The following is a 21933-nucleotide window of genomic DNA, read 5'->3' as shown; positions in this document are numbered from 1 at the left end:
AGAGGGAAGATGCTTCTCACCGCCTTCACCGCCATAAACTAAACAAAAACACATTCTGAGGCCATAGATCAAAGACAGAGGGATTGCTTTCATTCATCCTCTGCTTGGTTGAGGGGAATACTAACCTAGATAAATAATGTCTGAAGAGTCCCTTTTTTGGCCTGAGAGCTGTGTTGCAAAGACACAAAGGAAAATATACAAAGACTGGGAATGTGAGCAGGAAAAGCCTCGGTGAAGCTTTGGAGATGCCTGCCTGTATCAGTCTAGTCACATAATATCCAATGCTCTGGGACCTTACAGAGGAAAGAGTATAATATAAATGCAATGAGTCTGTGCAGAGACAGGCCTAGTCGGATGTATTACTGTAGGTGAATCGTATTTACACCCATGTTGCTTTGGGAGTCAGGAGAAGTAGAATCATTGTTTGGTGCTGAACAACATCAATATATATGAAACAGTAAACTATACTGTACACGTTGTGGGTTCCAGCAGAGTAGAGCAATAGCTGCATTGAGTGTTGATGTTGGATTTTATTTTGTGCCAGCAACGGTAACATTTTGGCACCAGTTTGTGGACACTTCTAAAGTTCTTTCCCCAACTGGGAGATTTTTTTCCCGACATCTCCTACTTGTGATTACACCTTGGACACTGACAGTTGCAGTTCTTCTGCTCAGCTGCTTGTATTAATACTCTGTACAATATGATGTGAATAACAATAGCAATGAAACCCCATGGGTGGTGTAATATAGCCATTTACTATACCAAACTCATGGAAACAATGTGATTTGTCATTAACAATGTTGAAATATTTCAAATTGATGGCGGCCATAACCATTTCCTTGTATTGTTAAATAATTCGGGGGTGGGTGGGTGGTGTCTGTGATTATGGCGTCTTCTAAAATATTGGAAGGCATACTTTTTTCTTGTGTTCACCTTATACCTGGAAACTGCGGCTCGGTTCTCACCTGTTGTGGGGCAGGTCTGTCCAGTGTGATTCTGGAGGGAGAGAGATGGGTGCTGCTGGGAATGAGCCGGGTGCTGTTGGTGCTGGCCATGCTGACTGCGCGCCTGGTGCTGACTGTGGGCGGAGTGAGGGGAGAGGTGCTGCTGAGGGTGATGGGGGTGGTGCGACGCCTGGCCGTGGTTGTGTTGATGGTGGTGGCCGCCGCCATTTCCCGCACCAGGAGAGTGCTGGTAGGAGCAGGCAGTCCGGGCCTGCTGGCTGGAATCGCCGGGCATACCCATCAAACCTCCCGGGAAGAAAACAACAACACAAAAAAACTAAATATAACAGGTGAAGACAACAAACAAGAAAACAACAAAAATGTAAATGTCGCTCTTTTCATTTGACTCAGTTATTTTCCAGCTTTTTTTCACTCACGTGTCACGAGCCACAGAGAAAGGGATAGTGAAGAAGGTAGAGTGACCTCTAGTCAAGTATTTTAAGTCCTTTTTTTTTTTCTTTTTTTTTTAACCACAAAAAGTTTTTAATTCTTCTTTTCAGAGACTAACTGGTTTAAGATAGTCACTGGGCGCACAGTACACCTTGTACAATGTAATGGTTTCAGGTCAATCTCTTTCTGATACACACACACACACACACACACACGCACACACACACACACACACATACATACACACATCATTACAGTGTGTTGTGGATTTTAGATTTTCTGACAGACGGCAGAGAATTCTTGTCAATGGCAGTTTTTTTGAATGGTTCACTCCAAGAGTGTGTTTTATCTCCTTTACTTTTAATCATGGACACTGACAGCTGCAGAAAGTAGGCAACTATCTTGTTAAATTTTCAGCCAATGCTGCATTGTTGTCTTTTCTTGAGCTACAGAGTTGGACCATGGTTGCGCTTTTCCTGCGTTTGGGCCATAGTACGACAATTACATTTTTCTTAACGTAATGTAAGTTGAGTTAAATGTAAATTATTCTCACAAGGACTTTGTTACAGTGTTCACCAATCAATTAAGGTCGGCTGTAAAGACAAAGGTGACCATTAAGTGTGGCTAGTAGAGAGTGCACCTTCGCCAGAAACTTAATTCCTTCCCGTAAGTACACCTTATTCCCTTTTGTCGATTCTTTTGACCTTTTCTTTTATCTACTGTTTCATTGCTTATCACTGAAAGACAGAGACTGTCTGAACAGCACTGTTAAGATGTTTTCAAAGATCAGCAGGGCGAAACAGAAGGACAGTTTTTCTTTTTCTGACCAACAAATCATAATGAAATCGATGAACATACCGAGCACATCCTAGTGAGAGAATTTTCACTCCTGCCATCAGGGAGTCGTTACGCTAGCAAAATAATCTTTTATTCCAATTCTTTTATTCCCACTGCCATGTGTCGGCTGAATGCTTTCTGAAAAATGCTTTGTAGCCATTGTTTTATCCGTTTATTAATTTACGATTTACTGGAAGTCTATGCACAGTTTTTAACTGTCTTGGTTGTATTGTATGGGTGTTGTGAGAGCGGAAAGGTCTTACTGGGACAAATAAATGTGTTTTGGATTGCATTGAAACATGCCCACTGCCATTTAAGTCTCTTTGATTTTAATGTGACAACAGGGAAAGTAGATGTATTAAATTTTTACATATTAAAGCTGGATTGTAAAACAAATTGTTGATGTTACACCCAGCTTTGCATGTTGCTGTAATTTAAAGCCCTATTATATTAATTAATGTTGATTTTTTTCTCTATTCCTTGACCTGTAATTTATAAGGATGAAGATCCGTCAGGAAATTATTCCGACACCACCTGAGTAACTTACAGTGGGGTGTGTGTGGTCTTAGACTCAACTGTGGTTTCTCAAAGGAGACGACGAGCTCCGCTGTCTGAGTGACTCACCGTGACTCAAATTCTCAAATACAATGACTGCTGACAGTGTTTCCTGCTAAGCCTCACACTTAGAGAGACCTTTTCAAGGATCCGCTTAATCTTCACTTTTTTTCTAGGCGTCTGTGTCATATCCCCCCTCCCCCCAACTAGTATTCACATTGTCTTATCTTTTCTGCGAGTGTACCCCTGACCAAAAATTGAAGGGGACCTTGTCAGAGGGTGAATACAAGCAGCAGTTGCAGAGCTCAACAGAGCGCATCAATCTCCTCGGTTACAGAACGTACGTGGATGTGTGCGGAGAGAAGCCAGCAGGAGAGGAAAGGTGATAGGAGGGTGGTAAAGGATGGTGGGGGGTCGAAAGTGGAAGGGGGCCTGGTGACCTGAAAGCTTCAGGAAGCAATTAGCAAGATGCTTCACAAACTTTAGAACCAATCTAATTAGCTGCTATCAGAGCTGCAGAACCCTTTGCTGTGCTCGACTGCAGATGTTTGTGAGTTTTTTCTCTCTCCCTCTGTTGAATTCTTCCTCTTAATTGCCTTTACTGATTTGACTGAGCGAGCCGTAAAATGCAGATATGCGGAACAATGGATTGTTTGTTTATTGGAATACAATAGAGTAGGAGTAGCGTGTGGTGGAGGTTAATACTGCAATGCTATGAGAGCAATGTTCAAATCTTTACATTTCATTAGGAGCTTAAGCTTGACAGTTAATTATGTGCATGAAGCCTGACATAAAGGTTTACAAGTTTGTTTTTTCTGCAAATGTGTCAATTAAGATGTTGGACAGGCACACATGAACAAATGCACAATATTCCACACACAAAATGAGGGTCGACACCCACCTTGCTGTGAGAAGGACTGCTCAAAGACACACTTGTAAAGACTGCGGAAAGAAGCGCTAAGGTCCTCAAAGTTCGAGAAACAGAGCTGCTTGTCCCGTGACTCCGGGACGGGCAAACCGTACTGTGGCTGTGGCGGGGGAGGCGGCGGCGGCTGGGCGGGCTGCTGGAGGCTCAGGGACTGGGACGAAGGCTCTGAGTGGCTACTCCCCTTCAGGACAGACAGAGAGGAGAGAGAACAGACGGACAGACTGAGAGGTACAAAAAGACAAACGGGAAATCAATGAAGGTATTGGTTTTAGAAAAATACATCAAAGGCTAATTTCACACTGCGGCTGAAAGTGTAAAGGCCGCAACAACGTTCATGTCAATGAGACCAATAAGGCCACTGGGCTGGTACAATGGGAGTACCGGGGAAAAAACAGGGTCGTCAAGCGATAAAGTTGATCCCGGCTCAGGTTTTAACAAAACATAATGCAACACCATCCATTAAAGTACCATACTGACAAATAAAATAACAACAGTAACAGTAATATGCATTTTAGTTTAGTGATGCTTTAGTCTATCTCTACGACGTTCCACTTCCGGGATTGCTCCGGTGCTGCAGGAAATTCCACCGGATGCATGTATTTTTGCTGATGTCCATTTCCTTTCACTTTCTTTGTGTTGAAATTTTTAACTCTGCTGGATTTATGAGGACTATGGTTAACTGCTCCTCAGATCTCTGCAGGGTAAATTGCGACAGTAGTAGTAGTGTTGCAGCGGCTTGGTATGCAGATTTAATGAGTGGCAAATGTTTATATGGACTGCCTCATGTTAGACATAGGACAAGGACATATAGGGCCCTATTTTAACGATCTGAAACGCAAGTATGAAACGCAAAACGCAAGTAGCTTTGTGGGCGGATCTCGGGCGCTGTTGCTATCATACCGGCGGGATAAATTACTCTTGCGCCCGACGCAAATCTAAAATGGGTTGGTCTGAAGTAGCTAGGTGTGGTTTGGGCGTAACGTGCAATAAACCAATCAGGCAGCTCATCTCACATTCCCTTTAAGAGCAGGGCGCTTGTTCCATGGCGGATTGCTATTATGGGCGGGTTGCCTGGCGCCGCCAGCGGGAGCTGCCGATGCGAGATCGCGGCAAAGTAATAAATGCCTGTCTTGGCCGGGTGGCGATGTTGCTGCGGCCACTGCGGTATCTCCTCAAGTCTGGAGAGGATTGCTGCAGCCATGGAGCGTGGGCCTCCAAATGCACCACCTGAACCTGTTGTGCCCTTCCTCCTCCCCCACTTCATCTCCGTCCACCCGCTCCATCAGGAGACACATGCGGCATTACTCCCGGACCAGATTCCGCCGGGGTGTCCAATCCCGACCGTAGTTCAACATCACGTCTCCTTAAGTGCTCTAATATTTCCTCATTTATGTCATCAACACATCCATGATTCATGGAAATGTGTAAAACACAACAAGCCACAAAGAATGCTGCGACTTTTTGAGGACTGTAAGTGCCTCCTGATCTATCCAAACACCTGAAGCGCATTTTCAGTAATATTTTCCTTTGTAATTATGTATGGTTTTCAAAAATGGGAACTGCTGTGCTGTGTGAGAGGCGTGTATGCGTGTTGTGCACACGCTACATTATGGCCAAGCATGCCCCCTAAAATAGCATCTGAATAACGCGCTACTGACTTTAGACTAGCGCCACTGACTTTAGACTAGGTTTTTCCTGGCCACTGGCGGAATTGTTTTCTGAAACTGCAGAATAGCACAAAGTAACGTTTGCGCCGGAACACGCCTCCTCTTTTCGCTGAACTGCTCCCGGGAGCGCAAATACATTCCCTAATTTACCGACGTGCGTCTGTGGAGGGAAAAGTCCGCTGTGCGTCAGGTGCAAAATAGGAATGATACATGCGTCGGTGTACAAAGGCAATTGCGCTGAGTGCAAGATAGGGCCCATACAGTGGAATCGGATGGTATACAGAACATTAATGTAGTTATAGATTACAATAACTACACGGAGGCTCAACTATATATATATATTACAATGTATTATTGTAAGTAGTGTAATTGTAATTACTCCAAAATCGCAATTGTAAAATGTTGTCTCACAGTATTATAAACCACTGTGCTGTTCCATTTATACATTCTGGTAAAGAATATTTGTCTTTTTTTCTGGGGTTGATCATAAGACTCTCTCCTGACAGAGACTTGGCTCTCTTTGGATGCTGAGAGGACTGTTTAATCCTCCCTCTACACATTTAAACAGCTTTATTTATGGGCATGGTTCTAGCAAAAAAAAACTAATTCTCAAGGACTGGAAAACATTAAATCCACCTTGTTTCATAAACTGGCTACATGAACTTGTTTAGGTGATCCACCTGGAGAAACTGCAGACTAAGTACTTAAAACATCAGCATAAATGGTAAACGGGGTCGATGCATTTTTGCAATATCTGGACCCAATTTGATTCTACTTGTATTTATAAATGTATTTATGCACTGATTTAGTTTTTGCCTGTCTTTTTTTATTTTTGTATGCATACTACTGGGAATTTATGGGTTTTAGTCTCCTTGACTTGTGGTTAAGATGATCTGGTCATACTTGTACCTCTTCCCCATGTAGCGTGTGTGTGTGTGTGTGTGTGTGTGTGTGTGTGTGTGTGTGTGTTTCATTTGGGTTTTGGGTGTTGATTTTTAAATTTTGTACATATGCTATCAACAAACATCGATAAAAAGAATCATGGCGCCACTGTGCTGAGTTTTGTTATCTGAATCTAGGCCACTAATGGCAGCATTGGAGCAGGTTGCTACCTGTCACACAGGGAAACAGTGTTTCTAGTAGCTGAAATCTAAATTGAGAAACTTGAATTTCAATTGGGAGAGCTGCATTGTAAAATAGATGAAAAGTAACATTCAATAATGATCACATTTCATTTAAAGAAATGTAATTTATTTTCCAATTGTGCCATTCAATTTAAATTGTCACATCAATTATTTCTACAAATCTTTTTTTAATTATTATTCACCGTAATGATCGTAGCAAATTCAATTTCACGCAATTAAAGGAATTCTTTGCCGGCACTTCATCTCTTTTCATACAAACACACAAAAACAAAATCCACTGATTCAATTTTGTACTTCATATTGTGAATACAGCCTGTCTTCCTCTACCCTCAATCATCTCATCCCAGCTGTCATCTTCCTCACCATCCACCCAGCAAACACAAGCAACTTGCTGTGATCAGTGTGCCTCCGCAAATATAAGCCAACTTAGCATGACACATCCCCCCACACACATCTACCTCCACCCAGTAATGGCTGCCTCTCCATCAACTTCCTTGGTGTCTTTGAGATCTCTGCCGGTGGTGCCACCAGTAATCACCGTCAGTTAAGGGGGTATCACCTGGGCCAGGTAATGAGGCAGAACTAACCCTGATCCCCCTGGACCAAACCGCAGATGTGGGCTGAAGCGATGGAGGAGGAGGACGAGGGATGGAGGAGGCAATGCAGGAAGGAGGAAAACAAAAGATGGCCTCTAGAAATGAGAGGTTAACGAGATGAGATTGCATTGACCTTTGCTAATGCAGGTGGGAGGTGAGAGGCGGATAGTGATTGATGGTAAAAAGGTGAGCAGCTGTTACAAGGGAAAAATAATGAAGAGTTGGGATTTTTCAGCGCTCCTGTAATTTTGGACCAAATGTTTGTGGGCCATGACTGGCCTTTAAAATTCTATTATATTTGGTTTAAAGTGAAAGATACAAACACTTGTCATCAAACAACAATCAAATGCACTACAAGTCTATCAAAAGTCCTCATAATGAGATTAGACTGATTGGAACTTGAAGGGCCACAATGGGAAAATCACACTGTTGCAGCAGCATCGAGTAATATGGAATGAAATAGATGAAATAAAAGGTTATACAAATGAAAATAGCAGCATTTCAATCAACTTTCTGCTTCTAAAGGTTTATCCCCTGGGAGCATGAATATACTCATACTCAGGTGAAATTGTAAATGACTGAGGATGACAGGAGAGGACAGCTAAAAGAGTGTCCAAAAGGGAAATGTTCATCCTCTTGAAAGCACAAATGTGCTAGGTAAATGTAAATGCAACTGCCCTTTACATGTGAATGTTTCTTGTGTACACATGTTTTGGACTGATGGAGGAACTACAGGAAAGTTATGGGCACACCAAAAACACTACTATTTATCCTCTGGGGACCATAAATGTCCAAAACAAATTTTAAGGAGAAAGCAAAAATAAATTTTTGAGATACCCTGTCATGGACTAAAGTGTTAGTCAAAGGGGCCTTTTTACATGTTGATAATAATCAGGTGAGGTCACCAAAAATCATTATGATTTATCTTCTGTGGACCACGAATATACATTTCCAATTTAATAGGGATTCTGGTCTTAGTTGTTGAGTGATCTTGCTCTGGACCAAAGTACTTGACCGACTGAGGTCTTTAGGCAACTTTTGTTTTCAGCCAATTAGGAGGGAAACAATGTTCATACAGCTTTAAGAAATGGCAGGATGTTTTACACATTGAATTCATCATTAAATTTAAAAGAGGACATATATTGTCAGTTTTGTAAAAAGTTTTTTGTAAATGAATATCAACTACTTTGGTATGAATGTGAATGTATTTACATGTGTACTATGTTTGCATTTATGAACACATATGTATATACTCATTCATTCATAGTGCACAGTGAAATGCATCCAAACTGTAATCTAAGCATTTTAGGCAAATAAATCCAGAAATAGGGATGACTGCATGTAAAATATTGATTTCTTTGATAGTCTATATGCCAGGAGTGTCCAGCTGCCAATTTAAGTAAAACATGTTTCCATCTTAACCTGTGACATCTCAAATGTAGAGGTCAGATCAATGTTATTATTTATGTCAAAAGCCTTTCTTATGTCCTGGATTCCTGCTCTGGCCATGTTTTCTGCATCTGATCGGCTGGTGATAAACGGTTTGTTGTTCCATTCAATATTTTGTTCTGAATCTAAATTACGCAGCATGGGACAGTTTAGTTGCTGACAGAAAGGTTGGCTAATCTAGTCCCTCCTTCATAAAAAGGCAACTTATTATCATCTCTCACACTCTCTCACACACTTGTCGAGACTAATCAATTAAAATAGTCAAAAGACCTTGTTTTCTAAATATGAGGACTCATTTAAACAGCCTGGATAAAATCTGGCCAAATATGTCTCAGTATATCTGTTGCCTGCCAAGTCTGGGGTGTACTTTACACCGGCCAAGACCGTAGGCATCATAACAGTAGACGACATGGGACGGCCTTGATTTAAATAAACCTGTTTGTGTGTGTGCGTGCGTGTGTGCGTGCATGCGCGCGCATGTGTGTGCAGTAAATGGCACAGAGACAGGACAATCTAAGTGTTTAATTGCTGGCTAACAGAATTAATCTGCTTTTAATTGTATCCAATTTCCCCCCTTTGTCTCAAATTTGTTAATACTTGAGTGGTCAGGCATCATTTATATATATATATATATATATATATATATATCAGAGACAATAAAAGGTGAGCTGTAAACACAAAGGGGTGACTCTGATGATTCCTGCTGTTTTAGTTGTGCCCGATAAGAGGCAATTCTATGAAAACATAGCAGCATTTCCCACAGGTTTAGAATGTATTTGTGCTGGTCGACCCTGAGGGGTGTGAGAGGCTGCAAACAGTATTGATAGTCGGCTGCAAAGCAAAAATTCAATTCACAAGCTAGATGATCAGCGCACATGAATGCAACATTCAACAAGAAGCAACACAGTTTTCAATCAATCTTTACTTTCAGTTGCATTTCCACACCTCTGAAAAGAAGAAGTGATAAGTAAAACAATATTTATGGGTGGGGGCAATTTGATTTGTTTAGGGAGCCCAAATAAATTCTCTATATTGGAAACACAGTGTGAAATTGCCCTTTTGAATGTTCGACTCTGCATGTCAAAGTAAAACAACAGCAATAGAATGGGCTATTTAGCTGAAATGTTAAATGTAATAGTAAGAGAGCACAACTTAAATTTATGATTTTTGCAGCTTAAAAAGACATAAGAATGTGTCTGTTCTTGCCATCTTCTTAACTGTACTGATATTGTACAGAATAATGTCATCTAAGCACACTGAATGTGTTCTGCAAAAGCCAACTGAAAATATATTTGCTTGCTAAGTATGAACATGAAAGAGAAAATGACAGTTTCAGCAGTATACTGCAGATCCAGCGTACATTTCGTTAGCAAGTTACCACCTCCTCAGTCTGCTAAGGGTGCAGCAGACACCTTCTGTATCGACCGAGTGTCTGGACCGGTGACTGAATCATCCAGATTATGTGAGAAGCAAGTGAACACAGAGGCATATAATACAAATCTTTTGTAGTTTGGTTTAAAATGTGCCAGTTGGAGATAAAAAAAAAAAAAACAAGCAGAAGAAAAGTGGGAGAAAGTGCCGACCCTGCTGAAGTGTCCCTAAACAATTGTTTGTCAGGTCAGCTGTTGTCGTTGTCCTTGTGCAGCAGACAGACATACGAAAAGAGAAATTATCCTGCAGCAATCATTAGACTGTCACCACAAATAACGAAAAGGTCTTACTGGTGTGTAGCTGTGTACGTTGCTACCGCTGCTGACGGCGGTGTTCAGGTTGTTAAGGTTGACGGATGCCAAACTCTGCTCTGAAAGACTGTTGCTCAGGCTGCCCAGACTCCCAGGACTCTCACTGCCTTCTGCCTCGGGGTTATACAGTGCTACCTACATACACACGCGCACACACACGCGCACACACACGCGCACACACACACGCACACACACACGCACACACACACACGCACACACACACACACACACACACACACACACACACACACACACAGGATCCATGTTAATGTGACAATAAAGGCAATCACACAGGGCCTAGTCTATATCGACGGCGTTCCACTTCCATGATTGTTCAGGTGTCGCCGGATGTCTTTTTTTTTCGGCCAGATGTCCGGTACCTTCAGCTTTCTCTTTTAATTTATGAGGACTATGGTAAACTGCTCCTCAGATCTCTGCAGGGTAAATTAAGACAGCTAGCTAGACTATCTGTCCAATCTGAGTTTTCTTTTGCACGATTAAAACAACTTTTGAACGTACACGTTCCACCTAAACAAGTTTCTTCCCGAGGCTATTTTGCAGAGGTGCCGTTGCTTCGTGCGGTGCTTAGCGCCACCCAAGACGATTGTGATTGGTTTAAAGAAATGCCAATAAACCAGAGCACAATAAACCAGAGCATGCTTTTCTCCCATCCCGTAATGCTGTGTGGACTAGCCAGACCCTCCGCGGCAGCACTGTGGAGGAAGGTGTGGCAAAGCGAGACTACACAGGGCCAAATGTTGAGGCAACGCACCATATAAACTTCAAAAGTAGTGATTCATAATTTTGTTGTTACTTGTTGCCCACTTTGTTACTCTCCCTCATTTTGTCCTTTGCCGACTAATATCCTAGAGTGAACACTGTCCACCTTAAGAAGTTACCCATGCACCATTAACTTAGGAGACAACTCATGAGGAAATATTGAAATTAATGTCCCGGTATATGCAAATTGGTCCTGCTGCGGCATAACAGCACAAGACTGTTGATGATTTTTTTTTTTCTTCCTTAAACAATGATTAATGTGATTTGGATTAAATGCCGTGACCCAGAAACCACTGGGTAACTTCGGAAATTACTTTATTGTCTGAGAGTTTGGCAGCGATGAAGACAAAAGTTGCGCTTCAGAGGAAGTGCACTGTTTATCGTCTTGTGGTGACGGATCACAAAGCATTTTCAAAAAAATGCCTCAGGATTATGTTGAATCATGTTTCTCTTGTTTTGTTCAGTAGAACGTTTTTCTGTTTTGGTGTATTTGGCGACATGTGAGTGAACCTGTTACTCTCCTTGCTGTGTTGCTATAGTAACAAGGAAATAATCGTGTGGTTTACAAAAACAGTGGAAGTTTACATCTATGCATTCAAAAAAAAAAAAAATGATAATGACCAAACACCCCATGATGTATCTAGTAAGGGTTTGACTTGTTTTGTTAGACTTAGCAGAGCTTCAATTTAGGAATTCAAGTAAAAACATTCAGAAATATCTGAATGTAATGATGACTATAAAGATCTCTCTCAAGGAAAATATTTTCTGTTATCCTAAGCTCCGAGTATCATATTATAGGAATGTCCTTTTCAGAAGCGCATGCTCTCTCCAATGCAAACAGAATATTAGTGAGCAAATATGTTATTGAAGAAGCTCTGAAGCACTGCTGTTCCTGCAGGACGCCACCTGTCTAGATGTGGGTGGATATCATTGAGACTGACATCAGCATCATTACCATCAAGGTCTTCCTCTCCCTGCTCTGACTCATTGTTTTAAAAATGTATAGTGATGTTTAAAGGAACACGCCGACTTATTGGGACTTTAGCTTATTCACCGTATCCCCCAGAGTTAGACAAGTCCATACATACCCTTCTCATCTCCGTGCGTGTCGTAACTCTGTACAAATAACAAGGTCACATGAGACACAGCCATCTTCTAACCGTATACATACTGGGAACTATATTCTCGTGTTACTCTCTGCTAGGGTTGGGTACCGTTTGGATTTTTACGATTCCGATGCCGAACTGGTACTTTTAAAAACAATTCCAATTCCTAAACCAATTCTTGAAAAACTGAAAAATGACATCAAAGAAAGGCTCTTTTATAGAATTTTTTTTATTTAATTATTTTTAATTTAACAATATATTGGCATTTTAAAGTACTTTCCCAGAGGGAAAATATGGCATTTTAAAAGTAGCCTACATTTACGGTAGCTAGATAATGCTAGACTACAGTGTGATATTTTTACATCCTTTTCGGAGTGAAAGAGGGAAAATATTTCAGTCGACACATTAAGTGGCAGTGTTGGGAAAGTTCACTTTCTACATGAACTAGTTCAAAGTTCAGTTCACAAATTTTAAAATGAACTAGTTCAGTTCATAGTTCATACTTAAAAATTTTGAACTAAGTTCACAGTTCCAAAAATTAACTGGTTCATAGTTCTTTTTTTCCATATGTTGCTGTGATTTATTTTTCAAAATTATTTCCACAGCCCATATAGAACCACAGACAGCAATTATTTTATTTTTTATTTATTTATTTTTTTTAGTTTTTTAACACTGAAACTATGCGTCAGATTTTCTTTTTGAAAGCCGGCGGGCAAAGTTTGCACAGAAATGTAAGATTTTTCACATCCTCACCGACCTTGTCATAAAACTCTTAAATGATCATACGAAGCCTCCTTGCTGCTTCGTCTCCTCCATGCTGCTTTTTGTTTTGATGAAGCATGCGGCGGTGCGACATTGGTGGCTGGTGCTGCCAGATTGGGTATTTTTTCCGCTACATTTTAAGGCCTGTTTAAGGTGTGTTTTAGCCGGGTTTTCGCCTGGAAGACTCTATAGAATTCTGGCACCCTATTGAACGAAGTTAAACTGAGAGAGCGTGCCGTTCACAGACACCAGAATGAACGAGTTCACGGTAACGTTCATCAGGCAGTAATACAGTACAGTTCAGTTCACGTTCGCCCAAAATATGAACGCGTTCAGGCACAACACTGTGAAGTGAAACCGAAATGAGGAACCGAAATTTGTGTTCTAATCCGGTCCGATTCCTACTGGTTGCGTTCCATAGTGGAACTGGGTTTCGGTACCCAACCCTACTCTCTGCTCCTCACCACGGCGCTTCTCAGGTGCTACAGGCAAATCACTCCGCCCAAGTAGCAGAGAGTAGCAGTGCTTCGCCTTCTGAGAATATAGTTCCCAGTATGTATACGGTTAGAAGATGGCTGTGTCTCATGTGACCTTGTTATTTGTACACGCTGTGACTCTACAAATCCCAACATGTAAATAGGAACATGTTGGCGTTATTTTGTCACTTATTGGGAGCAGTAGGCTAGATGGAGCCGGTTACCTCCAGGATCTGTGCAAAACTAGGCTAGCGGTGGGTGCGTCAGACAGAGTTACGACACGCACGGAGATGAGAAGGATATGTATGGACTTGTCTAACTCTGGGGGATATACGGTGAATAAGCTAAAGTCCCAATAAGTCGGCGTGTTCCTTTAAACATCAATATACATTTTTTACGACACGCATGGAGATGAGAAGGGTATGTGAATAAGTCCCAATAAGTCGGCGTGTTCCTTTAAGACGAGTCAAGTCTTCCCTTAATGAAACAGAATTAATGCAAACTGACATGCATAAGGTAAATTAACATTTTTTTTGTTGCCTGTTGCCTGCGTGTCACACCAAACTGTCCTGGGAAACAGTAAAACGCTTGACTTCCTTGGCTCTTAATGCTCACCTCATGCTTTCTGTTGTCACATTTTTAAGACTCGTTATGTCTGTGGATCTAATAAAACTGTCAAAAGTGTTTAATATTGGCAAATTATGGGGAGTCACGATGTGTGAAAAGAGCAGAATGGAAAACTGGAATAAGCTCCCAAGTCCAGACCTTCACATCAATTCCAGACCAAACAATCAAGAGTTATGTGAGGTGCTGCTGTGGGACAAATTTTCTCTTTGGTCGGGGTCAGACGAAGAGGTCACGTACCACACATCATCATTCTGTTTGTGTGTGTGTGTCAGTGTGTGTCAGTGTGTGTGTGTGTGTGTGTGTGTAGCAGATCAGACAGGAGTCAGAGGTCCCAGTCGCCGCTTGATCTCTGACCCTCATACAGACAGTCACACCCAGTTCAGCTTTTTAGTCAGTGTGTGTGTGTGTGTGTGTGTGTGTGTGTGTGTGTGTGTGTGTGTGTGTGTGTGAATGTGTCATTGCATAAGGTTTTGTGTGAAAGTGAGGACCTGTGAAACAGCCATTGATGGTGAAAGAGAAAAACAGACTCCTTCTGCTACAGCTTTCAGTCAAGTACGTCTTATTCCCAGTAAGTATTAATTACAGCCTCAAAAAACTGACACATTCTTCTCAGCAGCAAGTTGAAATGGCTACATATTCTTGACTAAGTCAAAAACCATCATTACACATCATTAAGAAATTAATATTCATTAGACGGCCAATAAATAGCAGTTTTTCCAATGATGAAATTCTTCTTTTTATTCATTTTACCTTCTTCTAGGAACCAAAGGGGATGTATTCCAATTGCCTTTAAACCCCAATCACAAAGCATCACATCTGAAAGGCTGGAAACAGGAAATGTTTGCCATTATTGCTTGAAAAATGACTGCCGATTAATGTTTTGTCAATCAACTCACCAATAACCGACTCCATCATTGCAGCTCTGCAGTCAACAGTAAACAAATACTTTTTTGGTAATACTTTTAGGTTGGATGCTTTCAGCATGGCATGTTTTTAAATCAACCAGCATGCCAACACAGTAACGGTTGTTAAGCATGTACAACCAAAGGTTTCTGGTGCTCGTAAGCAGCCAAACACTTAACAGCAATCTGTGTTTTTTCCCAACTTAGCAGTTCAAATGCAAGCAGGTCACATGTTACGTCTCTTCTCTGACTACAACTGAATGGAGTATTAGTTAAGGAAGGAAACAGCATGCACTGCTCTCTGAGATACCCGTCTGGTGGAATAAATCTTTTATACCCGCTCTGTTGCTGATGGCTCTGTTGCTAATGGCTAGTGAATTAAAGACATATTAAACCAAACTTTCATAACTGAGTAGGTGGTGTCATACCTTGTTGGTTACAGCATTGATGGCCAGAGTGGGGGACGCCCCTCCTGACATAATGCAGTCCATTCTCAGAGACTCTGACTCCAGGCTGTAAGGAGTTGATGCCTGAAAGTAGAGAACAGAGGACTGAAAACGAGGATGGAGACACAAAATGAATCCATGCTTCCAGTTATTCACCAGCAATAGGCCTTTTTCACAGAACACATTTTGACATATCAAAGTAGAAAAGCACAGGTGTGAAGAACCACAAAAAAAGATTAAGTTAAGTTAATGTATAGTAGAGTATGTAGTATTTCCTTTAAGTTAGTTTTCTTTATACTAATATGGAGCCAGTCAATTGGAATAGGTGTACAAATAATTTTTCTTGCATATTAATTATTATGCAGAAGTTTTTCTAATAAGTTCTCCACTGATTGGAAATATGCACAGTTGAGTAACAGTAAAAAATAAGGAAGGAAATGAAATGTGACAAAGGTTATGAGAAATTTCTGAACGCTGCAAGTTCATGATTCTGTACTGAGCCTTCTGAATCACCGCCATGCCCCAGGCCACAACTATGGGAACTAGTTGAGGTGCACTTCATTTAAATTGCCACACTTAAACAGTCTGAAAAGTGGACACATCACTTGCACTTGATAAGATAAATCAACCCGTCCTCATGCATTATTCAAGTATCTAAATTGTATTCAGCCGCAGTTCATTTTCCCCTGTCCTCACAAAGAGTTAAAGTAGGGTTAACTGACTCTGGGCATATGAGGAGCTATTCAAAGATCTATGAGGGGCTAAATTGACGCCTGCAAAGTGGAAAAAATAAAATAAAAATGAGGACAATATTTTTTTTCCTTTTCTGACTCCTTTCAGGGTTCAAGACAGCTTGCCCGCCTTCCCAAACTGCTTACAGTAAGAGGATTGGTTGGTAACAATGCAATATTTAATTTATGATAAACTCCAAGTGAAACGGGTTGTCCGCTCCCTGGTGGAGGCACTTAAAAAAGAAGACAACGGAGAGGTGAAGAGAGGAGTGAGGAAGGCTTGTGGAAGAAGGGGAGCGAAAAAGGAAGAATAGGTACAGAGATAATCGAGTGGTGACGGACAGATAGGCAGGCAGGCAGACAGAGAGGCATACAGGAAATGAAAGAGAGTGATGCTGAGGGCCCCGGAGACGCAGCTACTAAACTAAGTGTACACTGCCTGTCTACACATTGATACAATGCATGTATGCAGCTGACGTTTAGCCTCGCTGTCAACTTCAAATCTTTTTCATTTGCACAGCTGCTGTCATCAAGAGACGTTAAAGACTTTGACTGCCTAGGTGCAACAAAACCCCAATGAAAACAGTGCAACATATTCAGCCCACCATTTTTTCAGACGGCAACACTGCTATAAATCTTAGCACTTAAAACCTCCCTGTTTCTCCTTAGCCCATGTGACAGCCCACAGTGTCTGCCAGCAGTGCAAGTGAGGCGTACGAAAAGGGGTCGAAGGGCCCATCCATGTAAGACGAGATGACAAGGCTCTGAATTAATTAATGTTTGTAATATTTTAAAAAAAATGGTGAAGAAAATATGTCTAACGGCAGCCTCGGGGCCTTCTGTGGTAATTAACTGGAACACAAGCCTAGAATACTCTCCCTCCTCTCCATCTTACTCCTTTTACTATTTTCCCTCCTTCCCCTTGCAGCTTGAACTCCCTCACTGCTCTTTCTACCTTGATGTCTTTTTCTCTTTTTCTGCATCCTCACTTTCACACTTCTTTCTATTGTTCCCCCTTTTTTAATCTGTCTATTACCTCAATTCTTTTTCCAATGAGCAACTGTGATTGTGCACTTTGCTGCTCCACGCCTGCCCGAGTTCCCCGGAGAGGAGAAGGCTAAAGCAGCGACACAGGCAAAGAGGGGGAGAGACAGAGGCAAGAGTGACAGACAAACAGACGCATGGAAAGATAATGATCAAGATACACAAACAGTGACCGAGACACAAAAGAAGGGAGATGACCAGCTGTGCTGCACCATGATGAAAGACTCTGCTGGTTTTTAATGTAACAATAGACAAAGTCAGGTGTACATCCAGAAAAACCTCAGTGGGTCAGCAGCTGGATACAAAGATCTACAGTATACAATAAGAAACAGAATGGTACCTGCATACTGCAATTAAAACTCCCATTTAAAATATATACTCAATTGGTTGCTAAACCTTGGCTGAAGGAAGGGTTGTCATGCTACCTGAAGCTTAGCGTTGATACTGGATGTCAATAAGGGTATCAATACTTATCATAACATCACTTAATTACTACTACTACTTAATTATTATCTGTGTGGTACTTTCTGTGGGGCATGTGGTCATGTCAACTCTGCAGGTGTAATAATATAATGCCTAGTCTACATCCACGACGTTCCACTTCCGGGATTGCTCCATTGCCGACGGAAATTCCGCCGGATTTCATTCATTTTAAACTCCGGTCAATTTATAAGGACTATGGTTAACTGCTCCTCAGATCTCTGCAGGGTAAATCGAGACAGCTAGCTTGTCTAATCTGAGTTTTCTGTTGCAAGACTAAAACAACATTTGAACGTCCACGTTCCACCAAAACAAGTTCCTTCCCAGGGCAATTTTGCAGTGGCGCCTTTGCTCTGTATGGCGCTTAGCGCCGCTCAAGACGATTGTGATTGGTTTAAAGAAATGCCAATAAATCAGAGCATGTTTTTCTCCCATCCTAGAATGCTGTGTGGACTAGCCAGACCTTCCTCCGCAGCGCTGTGGAGGAAGGTCTGGCAATGCGAGACTATATAATGGAGCTTCTTTAACCTTTTAATGAGGAACTTAATGCCATCAAAGTGTGCTGCTACAGCAGAACTTTTAATATTTTTTGTTCCAATAAAGATACATAGCATGTGTACTCTTGTCAGGCACGGAACACAGTTGGTTCGTTTAAGTTCAGCTGAGGTGATGGTGCTAATTAGCTGTAGCACACTATTGTATCATACAGAGACCGTCAAGAGTAAAAAAAACAAAAAAACAGTTGTAAGCAGGCTGATGGTGATACAAGACCTGCAATACATCATGGAGCTCACTGCTTTTGTATTCAGATCCTCAGGTTGCTGATTGAAGCCGCATTCTGCCAGGTTGACGCAGGGTTACATATATTTATAGCCTCGGCCGCTGTCAATCAATTTCACAAAACCAATTTTCATTCCTGCTTCTGTGTTCTCACATCTATTCTGTAGCTTGTTCCTGCTGTTTCTGTGGCATCTTGAAAACTGCGAATCCAGAAGCCATGTACAACCCCCAATTCAAAAAGGGGACTTGGGTTTGTATATACATGCCAGTTCTCTTATGGCACATGATACAAAGAAAATGGCACTTGTGCTGGAGACGGGTATTTCTAACAGACACAGGCACGTTTTCTAGCTTTTCTCCAGTAGGAGAGGTCCAGTAATAAGCGGTTCAATATCAATCAAATGGCACAAAGCAAATCTGGTGTCAAGAATAACCCTGCCTATTCAACCCGGCAAGGAAAAAGGTGCACAATGTAATTGAGGTCTTTGCTATTTTTGTGGCTTTACAGAGTAATAATTACGCAATCCTATTCAAAGTCCGACCAAGTCTTTTTCTGCTATGATAGATGATTAGATTGATAGAGATTTTCCAAACATGCACACGAAGCAGCAAGAGGGATTTATTTGTACTACAGTCAGGCAGTTTGCTGACCATGTAACTGTAGATTTAATGTTGCTCTACATTGCACAGTGTCAATTTGTGAAGCGTGGAGTCAGGAGTGGTTGATACATCCCATAAACCATACTTTGCCCAGTCACCAGATCCTCTTGGCTCTTCACTTGGTATCACTGATCTAGCACATAATCCTACACCCTTTTAAACCATGATGCAGGAGCACCATGCGCCTATGGTCAAGACATGACCAAAAATGGGTCATTACACCACACAGAGCCGCTAGCTTGGTTGTAGACTCCAGACATTGTTTGCCTGCAGGTCTAACCTGGCATCATTATAGCATAGGCACATTTCTGTAGCATCTCAGTTGACCGGAACAGCTTTTTCTCAATCTATGTTTTTTTTGCTCACGTGCCTCCTCACAATGCTACATCATTTATTAGTTAGTTATTTCTTTACACCAGTTCAAGTGAGCTCATTGTTTTGTGGCAGCAAAAACCTCAAGTGTTTTACGTCTTTATTTACTTTGTCGATGTATGTAGAGATGTCAGTTCAATACTAGTCCATATCCCGACATCCCACTTCCGGGATTGCTCTGGTGGCGCAGGATATTCTGCTGGATGCATGTCTTTTTGCCGATGTCCGTTTCCTTCCACTTCCTTTGTGTTCGAATTTTAAACTCCAGTGGATTTATGAGGACTATGGTTAACTGCTCCTCAGATCTCTGTATGGTAAATTGAGACAGCTAGCTAGACTATCCGTCCAATCTGAGTTTTCTCTCGCCCGACTATAACAACTTTTGAATGTACACATTCCACCTGAACAAGTTCCTTCCCGAGGCTATTTTGCAGCGGCTCCATGCGGAGCATAGCAAGACGATTGTGATTGGTTTAAAGAAATGCCAATAAACCAGAGCATGTTTTTCTCCCATCCAGGAATGCTATGTGGACTAGCCAGACCCTCCGTTGTGGAGGAAGGTCTGGCAATGTGAGACTAGTTGAATACCAACTGAGCGGTGTACTGCCACTATAAGGTTTTTAAAACAACAAGCTGCCCGTTCTGACTTGGTTTTAACATCCGTCCTGAGTGATCTGATCACAAGTGGACAGCGGACAGTGTTTTTACCTGTCAGCAGAATGTGTCTCCAAATGCGTCCTGACTGACCAGACTTGTGATCGGATGTCACCTCCCTGCTCCTTATGCAAATAAACACAAACATCATTTCTGTTTGCATATAGGCTGGTTGTGTGTGTTTATAATGTCAGTTGTCTTTCACATAAATCAAGTGAAAAATTAAAAAGCGCTGCCCACAGTCTGTGTGCAGACCATAGACTGGGCAGCTGGACCTGTGCTGGAGAAAAAATATGTTTTTAAAAGTCTCTTTGTTCGGCTCTCAGTACGTTTGAAGCTTCTAACCGAATCTCTGTGGTTTGAAGTTGAGTTTATATAACTGCTTTATTTTATGTTTCATGTTTGCTTATAGGAGTCGTCAGGAGCACAGCAGCCACACGTGTTACATCACTGCTGATGAAGACCCAACATTTCTTGATTTTTCCGCTTCATAATAAAAGCATTTAAATACCAAAATAACAGGGGGACGTTTATTGTAAAGAACTTATAGGAAATGCAACCATTTCTCAGCCGCTGCAGTTCGCCGACAGTGCTGTGTAGCTCTGGCAATGCGAGACTAATGAATTACAGAAGGATCCAAAACACACGATTCACTCAGTGGTTTCTGTGACATGAGAAATACTTTGAATGCGTACGTAGTTCCTTACAGTTGAGTAGATAGTAGGGTTGGGTACCATTCATATTTTTATCGGTACCAATACCTAAAATTCGGATCCGGTACCCAACCGTACCATTACATTACAGAGGTATTTTACCTCTGTAATGACAAAAAAATTATTTCAGTTGTAAAAAATATTCCAAACCTACTGTATTTATCCTTTTTACTTAGAACATTTTATTTATTTAGAACCTTTTACACTCACACAAAATAAACAAAACACCTCCCTCTCCCCACCCAAACCTGTCCCTACAACCTATTACATGAAATAATTATTAATTTCTTACACAGCACTGTAAGTTGTATTCTTGTATTTGTATATTATTCCATTTTAGCCTGGTTTATTTTCCTGACCGTTTTTACCGGTTTTTTAATGTTTTATGTACAGCATTTTGAATTGCCTTGTTGCTGAAATGTGCAATAGAAATGAAGTTGCCTTGCCTTACAAACTCAGTCCACCATCAGGGCATAGAAACCACTGTTGTGCCTGCTTGTCTCAGAGAAAGTGAACGTTAGTAGCACTGCGACCGCTTTCGCCTTGCCATTAATATCATATCGAAGCGAACGATGTCTGCGTGACATTTCAAAAACTGTAACCACTGCTTTATCGGCATTGACGTGACTCACTGTGACTTAAACAAAATGCCGTAGTTTGCTCCGTCCGCGCCTCTGCGTGTGTGTCAGAGCTCCGCTCTCTGTCAACATGCAGAGAGGACATAAGTTTGGGCTTACGCCCTCTCTGGTACCGAAATTTGGCATCATTTTTTAACATGAATCGGTCCTCGGTTGTACCAACGTAATGCGGTCGGTACCCAAAAAAATACCGATTTCGGTACCCAACCCTAGTAGACGGTCTTTAATATGGACAGAGGACACATTCCTATTCTCATTGCTATTAGAATGTGGACACACGTGGCTCAAACCACCTCAAAATGTGTTTTTTGAGATCCGATCTCAATGCGTCCTCAATGCGTCCTGAGAGAGTTTTCATCTGTACTTAGAGCTGTCCACTTGTGATCCGATCAGTCAGGACGGATGTTAATACCAGGTGGAAACTGGATGTTAAGTGTTAAAAGGCGGAT

At 41.6% G+C, this 21933-nt stretch overlaps 1 protein-coding gene across 3 annotated transcripts in view; it reads right to left on the bottom strand.

The window, feature by feature from the left end:
• The window catches only part of LOC120558685 (forkhead box protein J3-like), a 65597-nt gene that overhangs the window by 10960 nt on the left and 32704 nt on the right, over positions 1-21933 (bottom strand). For all 3 annotated transcript variants that reach the window (XM_039799809.1, XM_039799810.1, XM_039799811.1), the window contains 4 exons: positions 15395-15496; positions 10293-10448; positions 3688-3895; positions 966-1250 (listed from right to left, as the gene is read on the bottom strand). In XM_039799809.1, the coding sequence (XP_039655743.1) occupies positions 966-1250; positions 3688-3895; positions 10293-10448; positions 15395-15496 (751 nt within the window). The remainder of the gene's footprint in view (positions 1-965; positions 1251-3687; positions 3896-10292; positions 10449-15394; positions 15497-21933) is intronic.

The sequence above is a fragment of the Perca fluviatilis genome, chromosome 5 (genome assembly GCF_010015445.1).
Source record: "Perca fluviatilis chromosome 5, GENO_Pfluv_1.0, whole genome shotgun sequence".
NCBI lineage: Eukaryota > Metazoa > Chordata > Actinopteri > Perciformes > Percidae > Perca > Perca fluviatilis.
Note: the sequence above shows the minus strand (reverse complement) of the source record. Positions and strands in the feature narration are given on the sequence as shown.